General features: G+C 43.5%; 1 protein-coding gene across 6 annotated transcripts in view; it reads left to right on the top strand.

Annotated features, from left to right (window-relative positions):
• LOC106566343 (host cell factor 1) overlaps window positions 1-10,845 on the top strand; it is a 46,687-nt gene extending 35,842 nt beyond the window's left edge. For all 6 annotated transcript variants that reach the window (XM_014134268.3, XM_045692840.2, XM_014134270.3 and 3 more), the window contains 5 exons: window positions 323-460; window positions 5,569-5,754; window positions 6,031-6,340; window positions 8,086-8,149; window positions 8,445-10,845. In XM_014134268.3, the coding sequence (XP_013989743.2) occupies window positions 323-460; window positions 5,569-5,754; window positions 6,031-6,340; window positions 8,086-8,149; window positions 8,445-8,484 (738 nt within the window). In that variant the 3' untranslated portion in view covers window positions 8,485-10,845. The remainder of the gene's footprint in view (window positions 1-322; window positions 461-5,568; window positions 5,755-6,030; window positions 6,341-8,085; window positions 8,150-8,444) is intronic.
• Window positions 10,846-22,126: the final 11,281 nt, after the last annotated feature.

Genomic DNA, 22,126 nt, shown 5'->3' with positions numbered 1-22,126 from the left:
TATTTTTTTTTTAATTAATAAATAAAACATTTTAAACATTTATATTTTTAGAAATAATTTTTATATATATATTTTTTTTAAATGGTTTTAAAAAATATATATATATTTTTTATTTTAAATTAAAAAAAAATATATATATATTTTTTTTTTAATGACTTATCTGGCTGAATAAAGGTTCCTAAAGAAATGATAAATAACAACACATTAATGTAGATCCATTGTAATTATTACGTTATTTTTCTGTCTTATCTATTCCTCTAATGAATAAATGTGAGAACTGTTATTCATATTGTGTACGTTCTAACCGCCATGTCTTCTCCAGAGGCCAGGACCGTCTACTGCGGTGGCCAAAGCCCCGCTGAAGAAAGACAACCAGTGGTTTGATGTTGGCATCGTCAAGGTTACCAACACCGTGGTCACGCACTACTACCTACCCGACGAAGACGCGGCTGCTGTCGATGTAAGACACTAAGGCGACGATCAACGTGGCTACTGTTGTTCTGAAGTCACTAATGCTATCGACGATAATGGGTTTATATAGAGATTTTTTTTAGTGGTTTCACACATTCTGATTTGATTTTTGTTTTCTTCAATTTCTCACACGCTCGCTCATAGTCTCATTCTCAAAATGTATTGGAGGAGAACCTCCCCAAGGTCCATCCCTCTGAACTTCTCCTCCAGTGTTTTTTGAGGAGGAAGGCGCGGAGACGATGCGACGAATCAAGGAGAGACTTGAGATCTACGGCTTCCTCCTACTAGGGCTGTTTGGGTGACCGTATTACCGCCACACCTGGCAGTCATGAGTCATGGCCTCAGTAAAATTCTACATGACCATTGAGTCACGGTGATCTCCTTTTATGCATTCTAAACATGCTTTGGTTGTACCTCACATGTACCTCACATGTACCCAACTTGCTAACGACCATCAGGTCCTAATGGACTGGTACTCAGGGCTCTGTTGTCCCTCCATCAGGTCCTAATGGCCTGGTACTCAGGGCTCTGTTGTCCCTCCATCGGGTCCTAATGGCCTGGTACTCAGGGCTCTGTTGTCCCTCCATCAGGTCCTAATGGCCTGGTACTCAGGGCTCTATTGTCCCTCTAGTAGGTCCTAATGGCCTGGTACTCAGGGCTCTGTTGTCCCTCCATCGGGTCCTAATGGCCTGGTACTCAGGGCTCTGTTGTCCCTCCATCGGGTCCTAATGGCCTGGTACTCAGGGCTCTGTTGTCCCTCCATCAGGTCCTAATGGCCTGGTACTCAGGGCTCTGTTGTCCCTCCATCGGGTCCTAATGGCCTGGTACTCAGGGCTCTGTTGTCCCTCCATCGGGTCCTAATGGCCTGGTACTCAGGGCTCTGTTGTCCCTCCATCGGGTCCTAATGGCCTGGTACTCAGGGCTCTGTTGTCCCTCCATCGGGTCCTAATGGCCTGGTACTCAGGGCTCTGTTGTCCCTCCATCGGGTCCTAATGGCCTGGTACTCAGGGCTCTGTTGTCCCTCCATCGGGTCCTAATGGCCTGGTACTCAGGGCTCTATTGTCCCTCTAGTAGGTCCTAATGGCCTGGTACTCAGGGCTCTGTTGTCCCTCCATCAGGTCCTAATGGCCTGGTACTCAGGGCTCTATTGTCCCTCTAGTAGGTCCTAATGGCCTGGTACTCAGGGCTCTGTTGTCCCTCCATCAGGTCCTAATGGCCTGGTACTCAGGGCTCTGTTGTCCCTCCATCAGGTCCTAATGGCCTGGTACTCAGGGCTCTGTTGTCCCTCCATCGGGTCCTAATGGCCTGGTACTCAGGGCTCTGTTGTCCCTCCATCAGGTCCTAATGGCCTGGTACTCAGGGCTCTGTTGTCCCTCCATCAGGTCCTAATGGCCTGGTACTCAGGGCTCTGTTGTCCCTCCATCGGGTCCTAATGGCCTGGTACTCAGGGCTCTGTTGTCCCTCCATCAGGTCCTAATGGCCTGGTACTCAGGGCTCTGTTGTCCCTCCATCAGGTCCTAATGGCCTGGTACTCAGGGCTCTATTGTCCCTCCATCAGGTCCTAATGGCCTCGTACTCAGGGCTCTATTGTCCCTCCATCAGGTCCTAATGGCCTGGTTCTCAGGGCTCTATTGTCCCTCCATCAGGTCCTAATGGCCGGGTACTCAGGGCTCTATTGTCCCTCCATCAGGTCCTAATGGCCTGGTACTCAGGGCTCTAATGTCCCTGTAACCACTCTGACATCAATGCAATCTAAAATCACATCCAACACTGATCATCAAAACAATACGCAGCTTTTAAAACTCCCCTCACTGTGATGATCAGTATTGAAGAAACAAGTTCAACAGCAGGTTGAAATAGTGGAAAACATGGTTGTTTTTGATGTTGTTATAAAGCCTAACACAACAAAATGGACAGCGCTTTCTGAGGTGATTATTATTTCAAAACACCCATAATTATATTACAGCCTTTGAGCCCAAGCTTGAAAAAAAAAAAAAACTGAATTAAAATAATGATTGTGCCCTTATAAGATACATAGGTCACCGCATATGGCAGAAAAAAAAACAAAAAAAAACATGGCAGAAAAAACCCCATAAAACAGCCTTTTCTACATAATTGGTCTAGCCTTTTTGAGTGTGAACTGTTATTTATGCATACTGAATGGACTGGTTACCTAATGCTACGCTCTAATGTTTATTCATGAGTCTGGGAGAGAACCTATGACCCCTTGGCGATGCTGTTGGTTCAATGATTGCGCCCGGCGGCTTCAATTATAGTGAATTTTATATTTTGATTTTGAATAGCCTAGTAAACGGGATTTTTTTTAATATCAAATCAATCAAATCAAATGTATTTATATAGCCCTTACATCAGCTGATATCTCAAAAGTGCTGTACAGAAACCCAGCCTAAAACCCCAAACAGCAAGTAATGCAGGTGTAGAAGCACGGTGGCTAGGAAAAACTCCCTAGAAAGGCCCAGAACCTAGGAAGAAACCTAGAGAGGAACCAGGCTATGAGGGGTGGCCAGTCCTCTTCTGGCTGTGCCGGGTGGAGATTATAACAGAACATGGCCAAGATGTTCAAATGTTCATAGATGACCAGCAGGGTCAAATAATAATAATAATAATCATAGTAGTTGTCGAGGGTGCAATAAGTCAGCACCTCAGGAGTAAATGTCAGTTGGCTTTTCATAGCCGATCATTGAGAGTATCTCTACCGCTCCTGCTGTCTCTAGAGAGTTGAAGACAGCAGGTCTGGGACAGGTAGCACGTCCAGTGAACAGGTCAGTGTTCCAGCAGGTCTAGGACAGCAGGTCTGGGACAGGTAGCACGTCCGGGTTCCATAGCCGCAGGCAGAACAGTTGAAACTGGAGCAGCAGCCACGACCAGGTGGACTGGGGACAGCAAGGAGTCATCATGCCAGGTAGTCCTGAGGCATGGTCCTAGGGCTCAGGTCCTCCGAAAGAAAGAGAGAAAGAGAGAATTAGAGAGAGCATACTTAAATTCACACAGGACACCGGATAAGACAGGAAAAATACTCCAGATATAACAGACTGACCCTAGCCCCCGACACATAAACTACTGCAGCATAAATACTGGAGGCTGAGACAGCAGGGGTCAGGAGACACTGTGGCCCCATCCGACGATACCCCCGGACAGGGCCAAACAGGAATATATATATATATATATTTTCATAATTAATTGGGTGACACGTTAACCTTTTAGCTATACAGAATATCTCCCCACCAGTGTCCTGTCTCACTTTTTATTCCTTACTAGAGCGCGCAGAAAGGCTGTCAACAGTTTAGTGGCACTATCTTTCGTTGCGAAAACATGGTACAATCGATGTTAAATGAAGCACTGGGTAGCTGCAGGAACAAGGTTGGAGAGTCCCATGACGTTACAGCCTTATTCTAAAATGTATTAAATCGTTTTTTTCCCTCTCATCAATTTACACACAATACCCCATAATGACAAAGCAAAAACATGTTTAAAAAAATGTAATTAAATAGTACATTTACATAAGTATTCAGACCTTTTACTCAGTACTTTGTTGAAGTGCCTTTGGCAGCGATTACAGCCTTGAGTCTTCTTGGGTATGAAGCTACAAGCTTGGCACACCTGTATTTGGGGAGTTTCTCCCATTCTTCTCTGCAGATCCTCTCAAGCTCTGTCAGGTTGGATGGGGAGTGTCGCTGCAAAGCTATTTCCAGATCTCTCCAGAGATGTTCGATCGGGTTCAAGTCCGGGCTCTGGCTGGGCCACTCAAGGACATTGAGACTTGTCCCGAAGCCACTCCTGCGTTGTTTTGGCTGTGTGCTTAGGGTCGTTGTCCTGTTGGAAGGTGAACCTTCGCCCTAGTCTGAGGCCCTGAGCGCTCTGGAGCAGGTTTTCATCAAGGATCTCTACTTTTTTCCCGTTCATCTTTCCCTCAATCCTGATTTAGTCTCCAAGTCCCTGCCTCTGAAAAATATCCCCACAGCATGATGCTGCCACCACCATGCTTCACCGTAGGGATGGTGCCAGGTTTCCTCCAGATGTGACGCTTGGCATTCAGGCCAAAGAGTTCAATCTTGGTTTCATCAGAGATGGTTGTCCTTCTGGAAGGTTCTCCCATCTCTACAGAGGAATTCTGGAGCTCTGTCAGAGTGACCATCGGGTTCTTGGTGACCTCCCTGACCAAGGTCCTTCTCACCCGATTGCTCAGTTTGGTCGGGCGGCCAGCTTTAAGAAGAGTCTTGGTGGTTCCAAACTTCTTCTATTTAAGAATGATGGAGGCCACTCTGTTGTTGGGGACCTTCAATGCTGCAGAAATGTTTTGGTACCCTTCCCCAGATCTGTGCCAAGGACACTTCCTTTGACCTCATGGCTTGGTTTTTGCTCTGACATACACTGTCAACTGTGGGACCTTATAAAGACAGGTGTGTGCCTTTCCAAATCATGTCCAATCCAATTGAATTTACCACAGGTGGACTCCAAGTTGTAGAAACATCTCAAAGATGATCAATGGAAACAGGATGCACCTGAGCTCAATTTCGAGTCTCATAGCAAAGGGTCTGAATACTTATGTAAATAAGGTATTTCAGTTTTTTATTTGTAATAAATTTGCAAAAATGACAAACCTGTTTTACCTTTGTCATTGAGGTATTGTGTGTAGATTTATGAGGAAAAACAGTTGTTTAAATACATTTTACAATAAGGCTGTAACGTAACAAAAAAGTGAAAGGCTCTGAATACTTTCCAAATGCACTGAATGTTTTGATTTCTAATACATTGTAAGGTTTGTATCATTCACAACTAAAGTTACCAAATAACGCTAAATGTAGCATATAGGACCTGTTTCACGTAATCGCTATTACCTCAATATAGCCACATCATATACACACTTACTCCGTAATGGGGAAAAATATCCTTAAGAAATATTTTCAGCTAAGTTCAATTATATTGTTCTTACTATTAAAATCGTATAATGTAAAATAATGGCATGGGACTTATAAACATATTTTGTCAGCTAAATGAACAAGCCTACAGCCTATGTCATGGAGCATAGCCAGATAAGATATCAAGGAAAACATGTTGTTTTTCTGCGTGTTGTAGGATGACTCTGGGACGATCCCGGACTACAGTCAGATGAGGAAGATCGATCTCCAGCCAGGGACGGCCTATAAATTCAGAGTGGCCGGGATCAACACTTGTGGCCGGGGGAACTTCTCAGAGGTCTCAGCCTTCAAGACCTGTCTACCAGGCTTCCCTGGAGCTCCCTGTGCTATCAAGATCAGCAAGGTTAACATTTTATTTTATTAAATTACATTTTTAGTATTTAACCAGTTAAGTCAGTAAAGAACACATTCTTAAACATATTTTACCCAGGAAGTGTTATTTTATCAAACATATTTTACCCAGGGAGTGTTATTTTATCAAACATATTTTACCCAGGGAGTTATTTTATCAAACATATTTTACCCAGGAAGTGTTATTTTATTTCACCTTGTTTATATGATTCTGTGTTTTATAGCTCATATCACGCTTTCTTCCCCTCTCTTCCTCCTCCCCACTCAGAGCCCAGACGGTGCCCACCTGACCTGGGAGCCTCCGTCGGTTACATCTGGTAAGATCATCGAGTACTCGGTGTACCTGGCCATCCAGAGTGCCCAGAGCGGGGAGCAGGCCAAGCCCACTACCACCACCACCCCAGCCCAGCTGGCTTTCATGCGGGTGTTCTGTGGGCCCAACCCTTCCTGCCTGGTGCAGTCGTCCAGCCTCTCCAACGCACACATAGACTACACCACGAAGCCTGCCATCATCTTTCGTATCGCAGCCCGCAACGAGAAAGGTTACGGCCCTGCCACGCAGGTCAGGTGGCTCCAAGGTACGGAACGTTACGTTAAACTCGATTCACTTGTCAGTTGTCAATGTTACATTGAACAAAAATATAAAAGCAACATGTAAAGTGTTGATCGCATGTTTCATGAGCTGAAATAAAATATCCCAGAAATGTTCCATTATGAAACAAAAAGCTAATTTCTCTTCTTTTTTACATCCCTGTTAGTGAGCATTTCTCCTTTTCCAAGATATATATATCCACCTGACAGGTGTGGAATATCAATAAGCTGGTTAAACAGCATGATCATTACACAGGTGCACCTTGTGCTGGGGACAATAAAAGGCCACTCTAAAATGTGCAGTTTTGTCACACAACACAGTGCCACAGATGTCTCAAGTTTTTAGGGAGCGTGTAATTGACATGCTGACTGCAGGAATGTCCACCAGAGCTGTTGCCAGAGAATTTGAATGTTCATTTCTCTACCATAAGCCGCCTCTAACGTCATTTTAGAGAATTTGGCAGTACGTTCAACTGGCCTCACAACCGCAGACCACGTGTAACCACGCCAACCGAGGACCTCCACATCCGGCTTCTTCGCCAGCGGGATCGTCTGAGACCAGCCACGCGGACAGCTGATGAAACTGTGGGTTTTGCACAACCGAAGAATTTCTGCACAAACTGTCAGAAACCGTCTCAAGGAAGTTGACCTGCGTGCTCTTCGTCCTCACCAGGGTCTTGACCTGACTGCAGTTCGGCATCGTAACCGACTTCAGTGGGCAACATGCTCACCTTTGATGGCCACTGGGGAAGTGTGTTCTTCACGGATGAATCCTGGTTTCAACTGTACCAGGCAGATGGCAGAAAGCGTGTATGGCGTCCCGTGTGGCTCAGTTGGTAGAGCATGGTGTTTGCAACGCCAGGGTTGTGGGTTCGATTCCCACGGGGGACCAGTACGGAGAAAAAATGTATGAAATGTATGCATTCACTACTGTAAGTCGCTCTGGATAAGAGCATCTGCTAAATGACTAAAATGTAAATGTAAAAAATGTGTGGGTGAGCGGTTTGCTGACGTCAACATTGTGAACAGAGTGGCCCCATGGTGGCGGTGGGGTTATGGTATGGGGCAGGCATAAGCTACGGACAACATACACAATTGCAATTTGAATGCACAGAGATACTATGACGAGATCCTGGTATATGATCTGAGGTCCAATGTCGTGCCATTCATCCACCGCCATCACCTCATGTTTCAACATAATAACACACGACCCCATTTCACAAGGATCTGTACACAATTCCTGGAAGCTGAGAATTTCCCAGTTTTTCCATGGTCTGCAAAATCACCAGACGTCACCACACCCGTTGAGCATGTTTGGGATGCTCTGGATCGACGTGTATGATGGCGTATTCCAGTTCCCGTCGATATCCAGCATCGTCACACGACCATTTGAAGAGGAGTGGGACAACATTCCATAATCAACAGTCTGATCAACTCTCTGTGAAGATGTCACGCGGCATAAGGCAAATGGTGGTCACACCAGACACTGACTGGTTTTCTGATCTATGCCCATAGCTTTCTTTTTTTTCCTTTTTTTTTTTCAAGATATCTGTGACCAACTGTAATCCCAGTTATGTGAAATCCATAGATTAGGGCCTAATAGAATTTTTCAGTTGACTGATTTCCTCATATGAACTGTAACTCCAGTAAAATCTTTGAAATTGTTGCGTATTGCGTTTTTATATTTTTTGTTCAGTGCAATCCTAACAGTTTCCCTTCCTCCTCCCTGTAGAGATTAGTAAAGATGGCCTTGCAGGTAAACCTACTGTTAAGAGACCAGGCTCCTCGCCTGACATGTGAGTACTAGGATTCATCCTCCTCTCTCTTTTTAGTATCCACAGAACGATTAAATAAAAAGTAGAATTCATGAATTCAGGTATTTTAACTTCAAATAAAATACAGTCCTTTTAAAATACTATGTATTCATTTATTTATTTGGAAATGCAAAAAGTGTTTGAATAAAGTTTTTCAGTAGTCGGTTGTGGCCAAGCCTGTCACCCCTCAGTTAAGTTAAGAGTTATGACAATCTGTCTGAACTCTGCAGCCTTATCCATGTTCATCTGTTGAATCATGTTTTCTCTCCTCTTGTAGGAAAGCTGCTGGTCCGAAGAAGGCCAGATCAGACCAGTGAGGGGGTTCATTCCTCTCCCCTTGTTGTCCATGATGACTGAACTGAATACAACACCTTCCTACTGAATACAATACCCCAGGCTCCACCTAGACCCCGGACCCCAACCTCTACCAGAACCCCATCTAACCCTACAACAGCACATCCTGAACCTTGACCAGGCCCCATCCTGAACCTTGACCAGGCCCCATCCTGAACCTTGACCAGGCCCCATCCTGAACCTTGACCAGGCCCCATCCTGAACCTTGACCAGGCCCCATCCTGAACCTTGACCAGGCCCCATCCTGAACCTTGACCAGGCCCCATCCTGAACCTAGACCAGGCCCCATCCTGAACCTAGACCAGGCCCCATCCTGAACCTTGACCAGGCCCCATCCTGAACCTAGACCAGGCCCCATCCTGAACCTTGACCAGGCCCCATCCTGAACGTTGACCAGGCTCAACATCCCATCAGTCACAAAATGGCTGCAAAATAGATAAAGCTGAGAAACAGCAGATCCCCTGCCCTCATCACTGGACGTTGTGGTACCGTGGACGCCTTATTTCATTCTTCTGTATTTCTTATTGTATTATTATTATTATCGATATTATTATTGATATTTGTTTAAACCATGGAAAGCACATAATTAACTTTTTATTTTCCTATGATATGATTTTCTGTGGAATCAAAATACAAAAAAACAGTTCAGTCTCTGGTTTAACTGTAGTTTCTAGATAGTTCTCTAGTCTCTTTCATGCGTTTCCTCTCCCCTGTTTTATCTACACAAGCAATAGACAACACAAATATCTGCTCATAATACAATCTAGTATATCTCATTATGTCACTGGAGAGGTGTGTGTGTGTGTGTGTGTGTGTGTGTGTGTGTGTGTGTGTGTGTGTGTGTGTGGGCATCAGGAGAAATCAGACGGTTTGCTATAGGAGACAGTTGGAACATAAGAAGATCGTCACAGAGATTTAATAAATACACCGAACGGACCAGCAGGACGTTGGGAGAGGACAGATCCTCATCGACCAATCAATACTCTGTATCTGTCCTGGCTGTCATCTTGCTTTGTGACATCACTGTGTTTTTAATGTGTAGCTATGTCAGAGAGGAAACGAGTTAAAGGATTAGCTTGAGAAAGAACAAAAAAAAATTACCTGTGGTTCATGTAGGTTTAGGAGACTGCTTTTATTTGTTCTCTAGTTGACTATCTACTCCGGTAGTTTCTCTGCTTTCATTGGAGGAATTTGTTGACGGTGATTGGCTGACTGCCAGGGTGACGGTGATTGGCTGACTGCCAGGGTGACGGTGATTGGCTGACTGCCAGGGTGAAACAACCCCAATAATTATTTTATAACCTGGTTTGACAGTTTCAGAATTGGTGGTGTAACGAACGATTTACGTTAACAAGGACTTTTTGTACTTGCTCTGCAGCAGAACATAAGATTTGTCAGAAAAAGGAGGAGTGGATTGTTTTATTTTTGTTTACTTAATTTTTTTTATTAAAGGAATTAATTTGCTGGGGAAAATATATTTATTTTCACCTTTCCCCCCCTCTCAATCTGTTGATAGTCCATAGTAGAATTAATTTGTTGGACTATGGAATTCAAAAGGTTATTTTTATTTTCCCAAGGCTTGTTTTCTTTTTTTTCTTCTTTTTTTTAAAAAAGATAAATTCCCGTTTATTCTCAGCAATGTCCTGCCCCAAAATTGTGGAGAAACTTTTCGTATTGATAACCATTGACATTTTTGTTTTTGGTGTATTATGTGTTAAGGTATTGCAAGTGTGTAACGTGACTAGTGTTTTCCACGTAGTCTTTTTGAACGGAGCGGTTTTTAGTTACCTAATGGTGGGATATGATGGCAGGAAGAGCGGTTGATTGGCGCAGCTAGTATGGGTTCAGTTGTAAATAAGTTCCTTCGCGTAGCAAGAAGTAAAAAAATAAAATAAAAATAAGTTAAAAAAATACGGCTTTTTATATAATTATCTGTAACAAAAATGTTTTTACATGTTTGTCATCTCAGTTGCTTTGTCTAGATTAAAAGAAAAATTAAAAAGGAAATGTCTTCCTGCTTTTGTCTTGTTCTCGCTTCTGTTTTTCCTCATTGACTATAATGCAGAACCCTTCTTGATATCGTTGTTATGGTTATAATGCTCAAGTTGTGTTGGCAGGCAGGGACATCAAGATGTTGTATTAAGAACCAAACATAGAAATAGAATCTAGAATAGATTGTTGAATAGATTATATTTCTATGGAAGCAACAGCTAGCTGATGGAGATTTGAGCTTTGTTCAATCTGATCTGACAGATGTTTGAGTATTAAACTGTTTGTGAATATTACTATGGAAAATAAAACTTTTTAGTGCATCCTTTTCTTACCATTTCTGGAGATGTGATTTATTTTGTGTGAATGTTGTGTTGGTATTGAAGGGTGAGACATCTTTTCCTTAACTTGGGACAGTGGTTGAGTTCACCACCACGTCTACTTATGTGTAATTGTTAATCCTTGTGTAAATGTAAAATATAAAATACAATACTGTTCGCTTCTATAATACAACTGTTGTGAGTAGTCGGAATATAATTGTTAGTTTAAAACGTTTACATGCTTGTGAGGACAATATCGCTAATAACCCTGTTTTACATGGGTTTGCTAACTACCTTTCTAAAAGAGTGCCGTGTTTAAAGTCAGAAAATCTGCCGTCTCAGCCACTGCCTGTCACCAAGGGTGTACCCCAAGGCTTGATCCTAGGCCCCACACTCTTCTCAATTTACATCAACAACATAGCTCAGGCAGTAGGAAGTTCTCTCATCCATTTATATGCAGATGATACAGTCTTATACTCAGCCGGCCCCTCCCTGGATTTTGTGTTAAATGCTCTACAACAAAGCTTTCTTAGTGTCCAACAAGCTTTCTCTGCCCTTAACCCTGTTCCAAACATCTCCAAAACAAAGGTCATGGGGTTTGGTAAGAAGAATGGCCCTCGTCCCCACAGGTGTTATTAATACCTCTGAGGGTTTAGAGCTTGAGGTAGTCACCTCATACAAGTACTTAGGAGAATGGCTAGACGGTACATTGTCCTTCTCTCAGCACATATCAAAGCTGCAGACTAAGGTTAAATCCTCTATCATAATTGCTCCTCTTTCACCCCAGCTGCCAAACTAACCCTGATTTCAGATGACCATCCTACCCATGCTAGATTACGGAGACATAATTTATAGATCCGCAGTTGTTCTTTACCATACGACCATCAGATTTGCCACCAATGCTACTTATAGGACACCACTGCACTCTATACTCCTCTGTAAACTGGTCATCTCTGTATACCTGTTTCAAGACCCACTGGTTGATGCTTATTTATAAAACCCTCTTAGGCCTCACTCCCCCCTATCTGAGATATCTACTGCAGCCCTCATCCTCCACATACAACACCCGTTCTGTCGGTCACATTCTGTTAAAGTTCCCCAAAGCACACACATCCCTGGGTCGCTCCTCTTTTCAGTTCGCTGCAGCTAGCGACTGGAACGAGCTGCAAAAAACACTCAAACTTGGAAAAGTTTTATTTCCGTCTCTTCATTCCAAGACTCAATCATGGACACTCTCACTGACAGTTGTGGCTGCTTCGAGTGATGAATTGTTGTCTCTACCTTCTTGACCTTTGTGCTGTTGTCTGTGCCCAATAATGTTTTACCATGTTTTGTTCTGCTACCATGTTGCCATGCTGTGTTGTCTTAGGTCTTTCTTTATGTTGTGTCTCTGTTGTGATGTGTTTTGTCATATATATATATATTATTTTAATCCCAGCCCCCATCCCCGTAGGAAACCTTTTTGCCTTTTGATAGGCCATTATTGTAAATAAGAATTTGTTCTTAACTGACTTGCCTAGTTAAATAAAGGTAAAATAAACATGGACACATCTGAAATCAGGTTACGGAAAAACCTTCATCGCCATGGAGGGGAGTTTAGTCCTCTAACTTAGTGAAGGAACTTTTGGATAAATGCAACAACAAAAAAATCGCCATTCAAAATAAACGTTCTACCACAGTGACCATGTTATTTTTATGATACCTTTTTGATTCTGAGTTCGGACATATAAAGTATGAAAACTATTTCTAAGATGCATACTTTCAGTGTCCCCGAACTCAAAGAGGGAGGCTTACGCTACTGGTGTAACAGTGTAGGTTCCGTCCCTCTCTTCGCCCCAACCTGGGCTCGAACCGGGGACCCTTGATTGAAAGGCTATTAGCGCGCACCACCGCTAACTAACTAGCCATTTCACATCGGTTACACTGGCACATGGAAGATCAGACACCGCTAGAAGGCCGATTTTTAAACTGTTTTACGTATCCTAATATTTCCAAAGATTGCCAGAGGTCAATATATAGTGACGAGATGCTCAGGACTCATGTCCTCCCGAAGGAGGGAAGGCTGGCGACAAGTTTAGTTCCAATATAAACCCATAGAAACGCATTGGGTTTATTTTTAGTGAGAGTGAAACCTCTCGCTTCGCCTCTTCCTCTGTGACATTAAAACACCTGGGTTTCTGAGTAATCGGTTTACTTCGATTTTGACCTGACCTTTTGACTTTACGCCGATTAAGATAAGCAGAGTTTTTATATTTTTTTACTTTAGTTTATTTGGTAAATATTTTCTTAACTTTCTTGAACTGCACTGTTGTTAAGGGCTTGTAAGTGAGCATTTCACGGTAAGATGTACGCGTTATATTCGGCGCATGTGACACAAAGTTTGATTTGAGTAAGGTGTTTAAATGACTAGTTCCTAACTTGGCCTATCGGTTTAATATACAATTATTAGTGCGCATGTAAAAACGTACTCAAAGACATCGGTACGAGCAAGAGGTTTTCCACTTTCTGGTAATAAAAAATAGATACTACCAAAGTTATGTGTTATAACCAAACAAATGTGATTGTTGTATCTCTGCTCCTACATTGATACCACAGCGCCCTCTATCTGATTCAGCATGACATTGCAGTCTGCCATTACGGTCACTCCATGACAACACTGGTCAATGTAAATCTAGAGCAAACTATTCTCTTAAATTTACATTTTAGTCATTTAGCAGACACTCTTATCCAGAGCGACTTACAGTAGTGAATGCATACATTTTATACTGGCCCCCCCGTGGGAATCAAACCCATAACCCTGGCGTTGCACACACCATGCTGGCGTTGCAAACACCATGCTCTACCAACTGAGCCACAGGGAAGACTCTTGCATTGGAAAGGTAGCTTACTGTATTAGCTAGCTACCACATTATTGATAACATGATTTATTAGCTAGTTTGATATAGCGATGAGGGAGGAGTGGCGTTACAATCGGACCGTAATCTGCACCGCTCGGTCATGTTGTCAACAAGGCAGCATTGGGAATCATCCAAAAACATATATATATTCCTTAAAATATATTGTAGCGACCCACGTGGACAGTTATGTGTCTTTGTTCAAATCAAACGAGGTGCTGTCAAAAAGTTGTCAAAATTCAAATGGATTTACCCTACTGTATCTCCTCCATGAGTTATAGATGCTGAAACATTATCTTTACCCCCCCTCCTCCATGAGTTGTAGATGCTGAAACATTATCTTTACCCCCCTCCTCCATGAGTTATAGATGCTGAAACATTATCTTTACCCCCCCATGAGTTATAGATGCTGAAACATTATCTTTACCCCCCATGAGTTGTAGATGCTGAAACATTATCTTTACCCCCCATGAGTTGTAGATGCTGAAACATTATCTTTACCCCCCATGAGTTGAATATGCTGAAACATTATCTTTACCCCCCCCATGAGTTGTAGATGCTGAAACATTATCTTTACCCCCCATGAGTCGTAGATGCTGAAACATGATCTTTACCCCCCCATGAGTTATAGATGCTGAAACATTATCTTTACCCCCCCATGAGTTGTAGATTCTGAAACATTATATTTACCCCCCCATGAGTTGTAGATGCTGAAACATTATCTTTACCCCCCCATGAGTTGTAGAGCTGAAATATTATCTTTACCCTCCCATGAGTTGTAGATGCTGAAACATTATCTTTACCCCCCTCCTCCATGAGTTGTAGATGCTGAAACATTATCTTTACCCCCCATGAGTTGTAGATGCTGAAACATTATCTTTACCCCCCTCCTCCATGAGTTGTAGATGATGAAACATTATCTTTACCCCCCTCCTCCATGAGTTATAGATGCTGAAACATTATCTTTACCCCCCCATGAGTTATAGATGCTGAAACATTATCTTTCCGCCTGGCTAGGGATTAACACCGGTAACCGGGATCCCGAGACCACTCTTCACAGCAGACTGACAAAGAATCTGAATCCTGAGCCCTGACCCGACATCACAGAATTGAAATGAGCCCGAACCCCCTCCAAAAAAATCCAGATTTCTATAAAACAGTAGGCTATATTGATTTAAACTGGTGTTGAGAACAACGTGGCGGAGGCGAGCTACAGCGGAGTGGGGAGACAGACATCCTGCCTGTTTGGCCCTGTCCGGGGGTATCATCGGACGGGGCCACAGTGTCTCCTAACCCCTCCTGTCTCAGCCTCCAGTATTTATGCTGCAGTAGTTTATGTGTCGGGGGGCTAGGGTCAGTCTGTTATATCTGGAGTATTTCTCCTGTCTTATCCGGTGTCCTGTGTGAATTTAAGTATGCTCTCTCTAATTCTCTCTTTCTCTCTTTCTTTCTCTCGGAGGACCTGAGCCCTAGGACCATGCCTCAGAACTACCTAGCATGATGACTCCTTGCTGTCCCCAGTCCACCTGGTCGTGCTGCTGCTCCAGTTTCAAATGTTCTGCCTGTGGCTATGGAACCCTGACCTGTTCACCGGACGTGCTACCTGTCCCAGACCTGCTGTTTTCAACTCTCTAGAGACAGCAAGAGCGGTAGAGATACTCTCAATGATCGGCTATGAAAAGCCAACTGACATTTACTCCTGAGGTGCTGACCTGTTGCACCCTCAACAACCACTGTGATTATTATTATTTGACCCTGCTGGTCATCTATGAACATTTGAACATCTTGGCCATGTTCTGTTATAATCTCCACCCGTCACAACCAGAAGAGGACTGGCCACCCCTCATAGCCTGGTTCCTCTCTAGGTTTCTTCCTAGGTTTTGGCCTTTCTAGGGAGTTTTTCCTAGCCACCGTGCTTCTACACCTGCATTACTTGCTGTTTGGGGTTTTAGGCTGGGTTTCTGTATAGCACTTTGAGATATCAGCTGATGTAAGAAGGGCTTTATAAATACATTTGATTTGATTTGAGATGAGGAAACAGCCGTTGGGCCTTGAAAAAGCTTAGAGACAGGAAAACTCCCCTTAGTTATGATCAACTGAATGATGAACAAATTGGAATGAAATAGGCTAATGCAATTGAAGGCATGTATCACATTCTTGCCTATACAGAAACTCCCAAGGTCTCAACCTTTAAGTCTTTACTGAAGACTCATCTCTTCAGTAGGTCCTAAGACCCAGGGGTGTGAAGGTGAACGGAAAGGCACTGGAACGACGAACTGCCTTTGCTGTCTCTGCCTGGCCGGTTGCCCTCTCTCCACTGGGATTTTCTGCCTCTAACCCTATTACAGGGGCTGAGTCACTGGCTTACTGGTGCTCTTCCATGCCGTCGTGATCTTCCTGTCCAGATTGGCACCCCCCAGGTTTGTGCCGTGGGGGAGATCTTCATGGGCTATGCTCGGCCTTGTCTCAGGGTAGTAAGTTGGTGCATTGGCAAAGTGTGTGGAGTTATATCCTGCCTGGTTGGCCCTGTCCGGGGGTATCGTCGGACGGGGCCACAGTGGCTCCCGACCCCTCCTGTCTCAGCCTCCAGTATTTATGCTGCAATAGTTTATGTACTGGGGGCTAGGACCAGTCTGTTATATCTGGAGTTTTTCTCCTGTCTTATCCGGTGTCCTGTGTGAATTTAAGTATGCTCCTGCTCCCTCTAATTCTCTCCCTCCCCTCCCGGAGGACCTGAGCCCTGGGACCATGCCTCAGGACTACCTGACTCCTTGCTGTCCCCAGTCCACCTGGTCGTGCTGCTGTTCCAGTTTCAACTGTTCTGCCTGTGGCTATGGAACCCTGACCTGTTCACCGGACGTGCTACCTTGTCCCGGACGTGCTGTTTTCGACTCTCTCTTTCTCAACCGCACCTGCTGTCTCTAACTCTGAATGCTCGGCTATGACAATCCAACTGACATTTACTCCTGAGGTGCTGACCTGTTGCACCCTCTACAACCACTATGATTATTATTATCTGACCCTGCTGGTCATCTATGAACATCTTGGCCATGTTCTGTTATAATCTCCACCCGGCCCACCCCTCATAGCCTGGTTCCTCTCTAGGTTTTTTCCTAGGTTCTGGCCTTTCTAGGGAGTTTTTCCTAGCCACTGTGCTCCTACACCTGCATTGCTTGCTGTTTGGGGTTTTAGACTGGGTTTCTGTACAGTACTTTGAGACATCAGCTGATGTAAAAAGGGCTTTATAAATACATTTGATTTATATCCAACCGTTATACTAATTTAAAGCAATAGTTGTGTGTGGTCACTTACATTATACATGTTGACAAGTGTGGGGGACTCGTCTAGATAAATCAATCCATGTCACATCTTTGTTTTCATTGAATCTCCGTTTGAATATTTGTTAACAATTAGATTGGGGAAATGTTAGCTAAATTGAGGTGTTTGCTAATTATCATATTTTTTCTAGTTTGCTCATATATTAGCTGATCAGAATATTTTGCTAGCGTGTTCTTTGTCCTAGCATGAACTGTATGTTTTTTCATTTACGATTTAGTCACGTCTCCCCCACGTCAATGTAAAAATGACCATGTATTTTTTTATTTATTTTTATTCTTTGTTGATCAGAACATTTTGTTAGCGTGTTATACATTAGCCGATCAGAACATTTTGCTAGCGTGTTATACATTAGCTGATCAGAACATTTTGTTAGCGTGTTATACATTAGCTGATCAGAACATTTTTGTTAGCGTGTTATACATTAGCCGATCAGAACATTTTGCTAGCGTGTTATACATTAGCTGATCAGAACATTTTGTTAGTGTGTTATACATTAGCTTATCAGAACATTTTGCTAGCGTGTTATACATTAGCTGATCAGAACATTTTGCTAGCGTGTTATATATTAGCTGATCAGAACATTTTGTTAGCATGTTATATATTAGCCGATCAGAACATTTTGCTAGCGTATTATACATTAGCTGATCAGAACATTTTGCTAGCGTGTTATATATTAGCTGATCAGAACATTTTGTTAGCGTGTTATACACGTGGATTTTTCTCTTCATCCTGTCCTACTTCCTACCAGAATTCTGTGACTTGATAATCAATCAATGTGATTTTGTTTCACTGAATCTCTGTCTGTATATTTGGTTAATTGATCTCTGGCTGGACAAGTGGAAGTGGTAGCTCATTTATTCAAAACATTTAGCGTGTTATAATGTAGCCTGAATCAAATGTTGACTCACACTAGAAGCCGCACATCCTTATTTAGAACATAGACTGTTTTCCTGTCATCCCAATCCCACTTATATCTTCATATAGAACATAGATTGATTTTTCTGTCATCCCAATCCCACTGAACCCCAAAATCCTGACTCCTGTCTTGCATGAAAGTTCCTAACTTTATTCTGTAATCCACAGGTTGCATTATCAAAGCACGTCTTGCCTATGCATGTCAGAATACCTCTATAACATTTCCCCCACTTCTCTGCACTGTCTCCTATTGCTGTCCTTGTGAGAGCTTCTCTGCACTGTCTCCTATTGCTGTCCCTGTGAGAGCTTCTCTGCACTGTCTCCTATTGCTGTCCCTGTGAGAGCTTCTCTGCACTGTCTCCTATTGCTGTCCCTGTGAGATCTTCTCTGCACTGTCTCCTATTGCTGTCCCTATGAGAGCTTCTCTGCACTGTCTCCTATTGCTGTCCCAATGAGAGCTTCTCTGCACTGTCTCCTATTGCTGTCCCTATGAGAGCTTCTCTGCACTGTCTCCTATTGCTGTCCCAATGAGAGCTTCTCTGCACTGTCTCCTATTGCTGTCCCTATGAGAGCTTCTCTGCACTGTCTCCTATTGCTGTCCCAATGAGAGCTTCTCTGCACTGTCTCCTATTGCTGTCCCTATGAGAGCTTCTCTGCACTGTCTCCTATTGCTGTCCCTATGAGAGCTTCTCTGCACTGTCTCCTATTGCTGTCCCAATGAGAGCTTCGTTAGAGAATGTGTGATCAACAAAATGTATGAAAGTGGGGATGGATATATTTTTAAAACAGTTGTTCCCCGTTAAGATACCTTGATATTTTTACTATTTCCACTCTTCATGTCTCCGTTATTAATGAGCTGATCTGCTATCTATATAATGATCAACTCCAATTGGCCAAATAGGAGACATTCTGTCATTTGGTTGGTGGTTATCAAGCTTATCAACTTTGGTCAATTGACTTTTGTTTTTGATTTCCATTAATTACAACGTTTGAATGATTTGACAACGCTATAGCCTACTCGGGTGTGGCGATAGCCTAGGCTTACTGCTGAAATGCGCTGAATTAATTGAGGAACATGATAATGCTTGGAATTTACGAACGGCCTGTTTCACAATTCACAACAATGTCATTGTTGATCAAAGTTTAAACTGAGAGCATTCTGCATCATTCAGTCCAGTCAACTGAGAGCATTCTGCATCATTCAGTCCAGTCAACTCAGAGCATTCTGCATCATTCAGTCCAGTCAACTCAGAGCATTCTGCATCATTCAGTCCAGTCAACTCAGAGCATTCTGCATCATTCAGTCTCTCTCTCTCTCTCTCTCTCTCTCTCTCTCTCTCTCTCTCTCTCTCTCTCTCTCTCTCTCTCTCTCAATATAACCCTGCCATCCCTCTAGAGGAGATATCTCGTCTCAGGCTGTGGACCTGATATCTCGTCTCAGGCTGTGGACCTGATATCTCGTCTCAGGCTGTGGACCTGATATCTCGTCTCAGACTGTGGACCTGATATCTCGTCTCAGGCTGTGGACCTGATATCTCGTCTCAGGCTTTGGACCTGATATCTCGTCTCAGGCTGTGGTCCTGATATCTCGTCTCAGACTGTGGACCTGATATCTCGTCTCAGGCTGTGGACCTGATATCTCGTCTCAGGCTGTGGACCTGATATCTCGTCTCAGGCTGTGGACCTGATATCTCGTCTCAGGCTGTGGACCTGATATCTCGTCTCAGGCTGTGGACCTGATATCTCGTCTCAGGCTGTGGTCCTGATATCTCGTCTCAGACTGTGGACCTGATATCTCGTCTCAGGCTGTGGACCTGATATCTCGTCTCAGGCTGTGGACCTGATATCTCGTCTCAGGCTGTGGTCCTGATATCTCGTCTCAGACTGTGGACCTGATATCTCGTCTCAGGCTGTGGACCTGATATCTCGTCTCAGGCTGTGGACCTGATATCTCGTCTCAGGCTGTGGTCCTGATATCTCGTCTCAGACTGTGGACATGCTCAACAAGTTCCTGGTCTACCTCTTTCAGCAGAGGATCAAGGCCAGACAGGTCAGCTACTAGAATGACCAACAACAACAAAAACATTTTAAGGATAACACAATATAACCTACCAAAAGCTACTTGATTGTATTGGTGACAAATATATATATATATATTTTATACTGCTACATATTTCAGTTGCACTTGATTTAGTTAGTCAGTCAGGTACAGTGAAATCCATGAACCAATAGAATAGTTACAAAAGTACACACTCCAAGCTGAATCAAGCTCAGGTCAAACACTTTCATCAAATATTTTAAACAGTATTCAACCCAGGTCTGATGAGAGGCCACACACTTGGTGCAGTACAGTGTGCCACTCATCCTCCATTTTGTTGCAGTACAGTGTGCCACCCTTCCTCCATTTTGGTGCAGTATAGTGTGCCACTCATCCTCCATTTTGGTGCAGTATAGTGTGCCACTCATCCTCCATTTTGGTGCAGTATAGTGTGCCACTCGTCCTCCATTTTGGTGCAGTATAGTGTGCCACCCTTCCTCCATTTTGTTGCAGTACAGTGTGCCACTCGTCCTCCATTTTGGTGCAGTATAGTGTGCCACCCTTCCTCCATTTCGGTGCAGTATAGTGTGCCACTCATCCTCCATTTTGTTGCAGTACAGTGTGCCACCCTTCCTCCATTTTGGTGCAGTATAGTGTGCCACCCTTCCTCCATTTTGGTGCAGTATAGTGTGCCACCCTTCCTCCATTTTGGTGCAGTATAGTGTGCCACCCTTCCTCCATTTTGGTGCAGTATAGTGTGCCACCCTTCCTCCATTTTGGTGCAGTATAGTGTGCCACCCTTCCTCCATTTTGGTGCAGTATAGTGTGCCACCCTTCCTCCATTTTGGTGCAGTATAGTGTGCCACCCTTCCTTCATTTTGGTGCAGTATAGTGTGCCACTCATCCTCCATTTTGGTGCAGTATAGTGTGCCACTCATCCTCCATTTTGGTGCAGTATAGTGTGCCACTCATCCTCCATTTTGGTGCAATATAGTGTGCCACCCTTCCTCCATTTTGGTGCAGTATAGTGTGCCACCCTTCCTCCATTTTGGTGCAGTATAGTGTGCCACTCGTCCTCCATTTTGTTGCAGTACAGTGTGCCACTCATCCTCCATTTTGGTGCAGTATAGTGTGCCACCCTTCCTCCATTTTGGTGCAGTATAGTGTGCCACTCATCCTCCATTTTGGTGCAGTATAGTGTGCCACCCTTCCTCCATTTTGGTGCAGTACAGTGTGCCACCCTTCCTCCATTTTGGCCTGCAGTACAGATGTCGGATCTTAACTTGATCACTCTTTTGTCACAGAGAATTTTCCTGATGTATCAGGAAATTCAAAAACGAGCCACGAGTGGCTAAAAATTAGCAGTTCTCTTTCTCTCCATCGGGGGCAGTTTAGTCTATGGGATCAGGGCTTGCTATCAAAAATGATGTTCTCTCTTGCACATACACTATAAACCAAGGTCCTACTACTGAAACATTCAAATGTACAACAATGTATCTGAAATGCAGCCAAGCACATCAACAACTGTTGTTTTATATAGCTTAATAACAGAAAATGGATATTGGGCTCCGCTAGGCTATAACATACAGGTGTTTTAGTGTATCCTAAGGTTAACGAATGAGCTGTCAAAATTGAATTGAATTATGGCCTGGGTTGATGTAGCGGTCAGGCCCGTTGCCTTCAGCTTGCAGCTTGGTGTGGGTTTCATTCCAGCGTAGGCTACACCAACATTAGTTTCCATTTATACAAAGTGTTGCTTAAATTGCCACAGAAAATACTTTCTTTCTACTGTACTTTACATGTACATTTACGTCATTTAGCAGACGCTATTATCCAGAGCAGCTTACAAATTGGTGCATTCACCTTATGATACTTGTACGGAATGCTTGTCAGATAAATCACCTATAGTCTGTTTTTAAAGGTCTAAGTGGGGTTTTGATGACGATACAAACCAGCGGGTGAACACATCTCTTTGGTTGCAAGAAGGACTTTTTTTATTTGACCTTTTATTTAACTAGGCAAGTCAGTTAAGAACAAATTCTTATTTTCAATGACGGCCTAGGAACAGTGGGTTAACTGCCTTGTTCAGGGGGCAGAACAACAGATTTTG

Source organism: Salmo salar, chromosome 13 (genome assembly GCF_965601325.2).
Source record: "Salmo salar chromosome 13, fSalSal1, whole genome shotgun sequence".
NCBI lineage: Eukaryota > Metazoa > Chordata > Actinopteri > Salmoniformes > Salmonidae > Salmo > Salmo salar.
The sequence above is the reverse complement of the archived record's forward strand: the minus strand, read 5'-3'. Positions and strand labels throughout refer to the sequence as shown.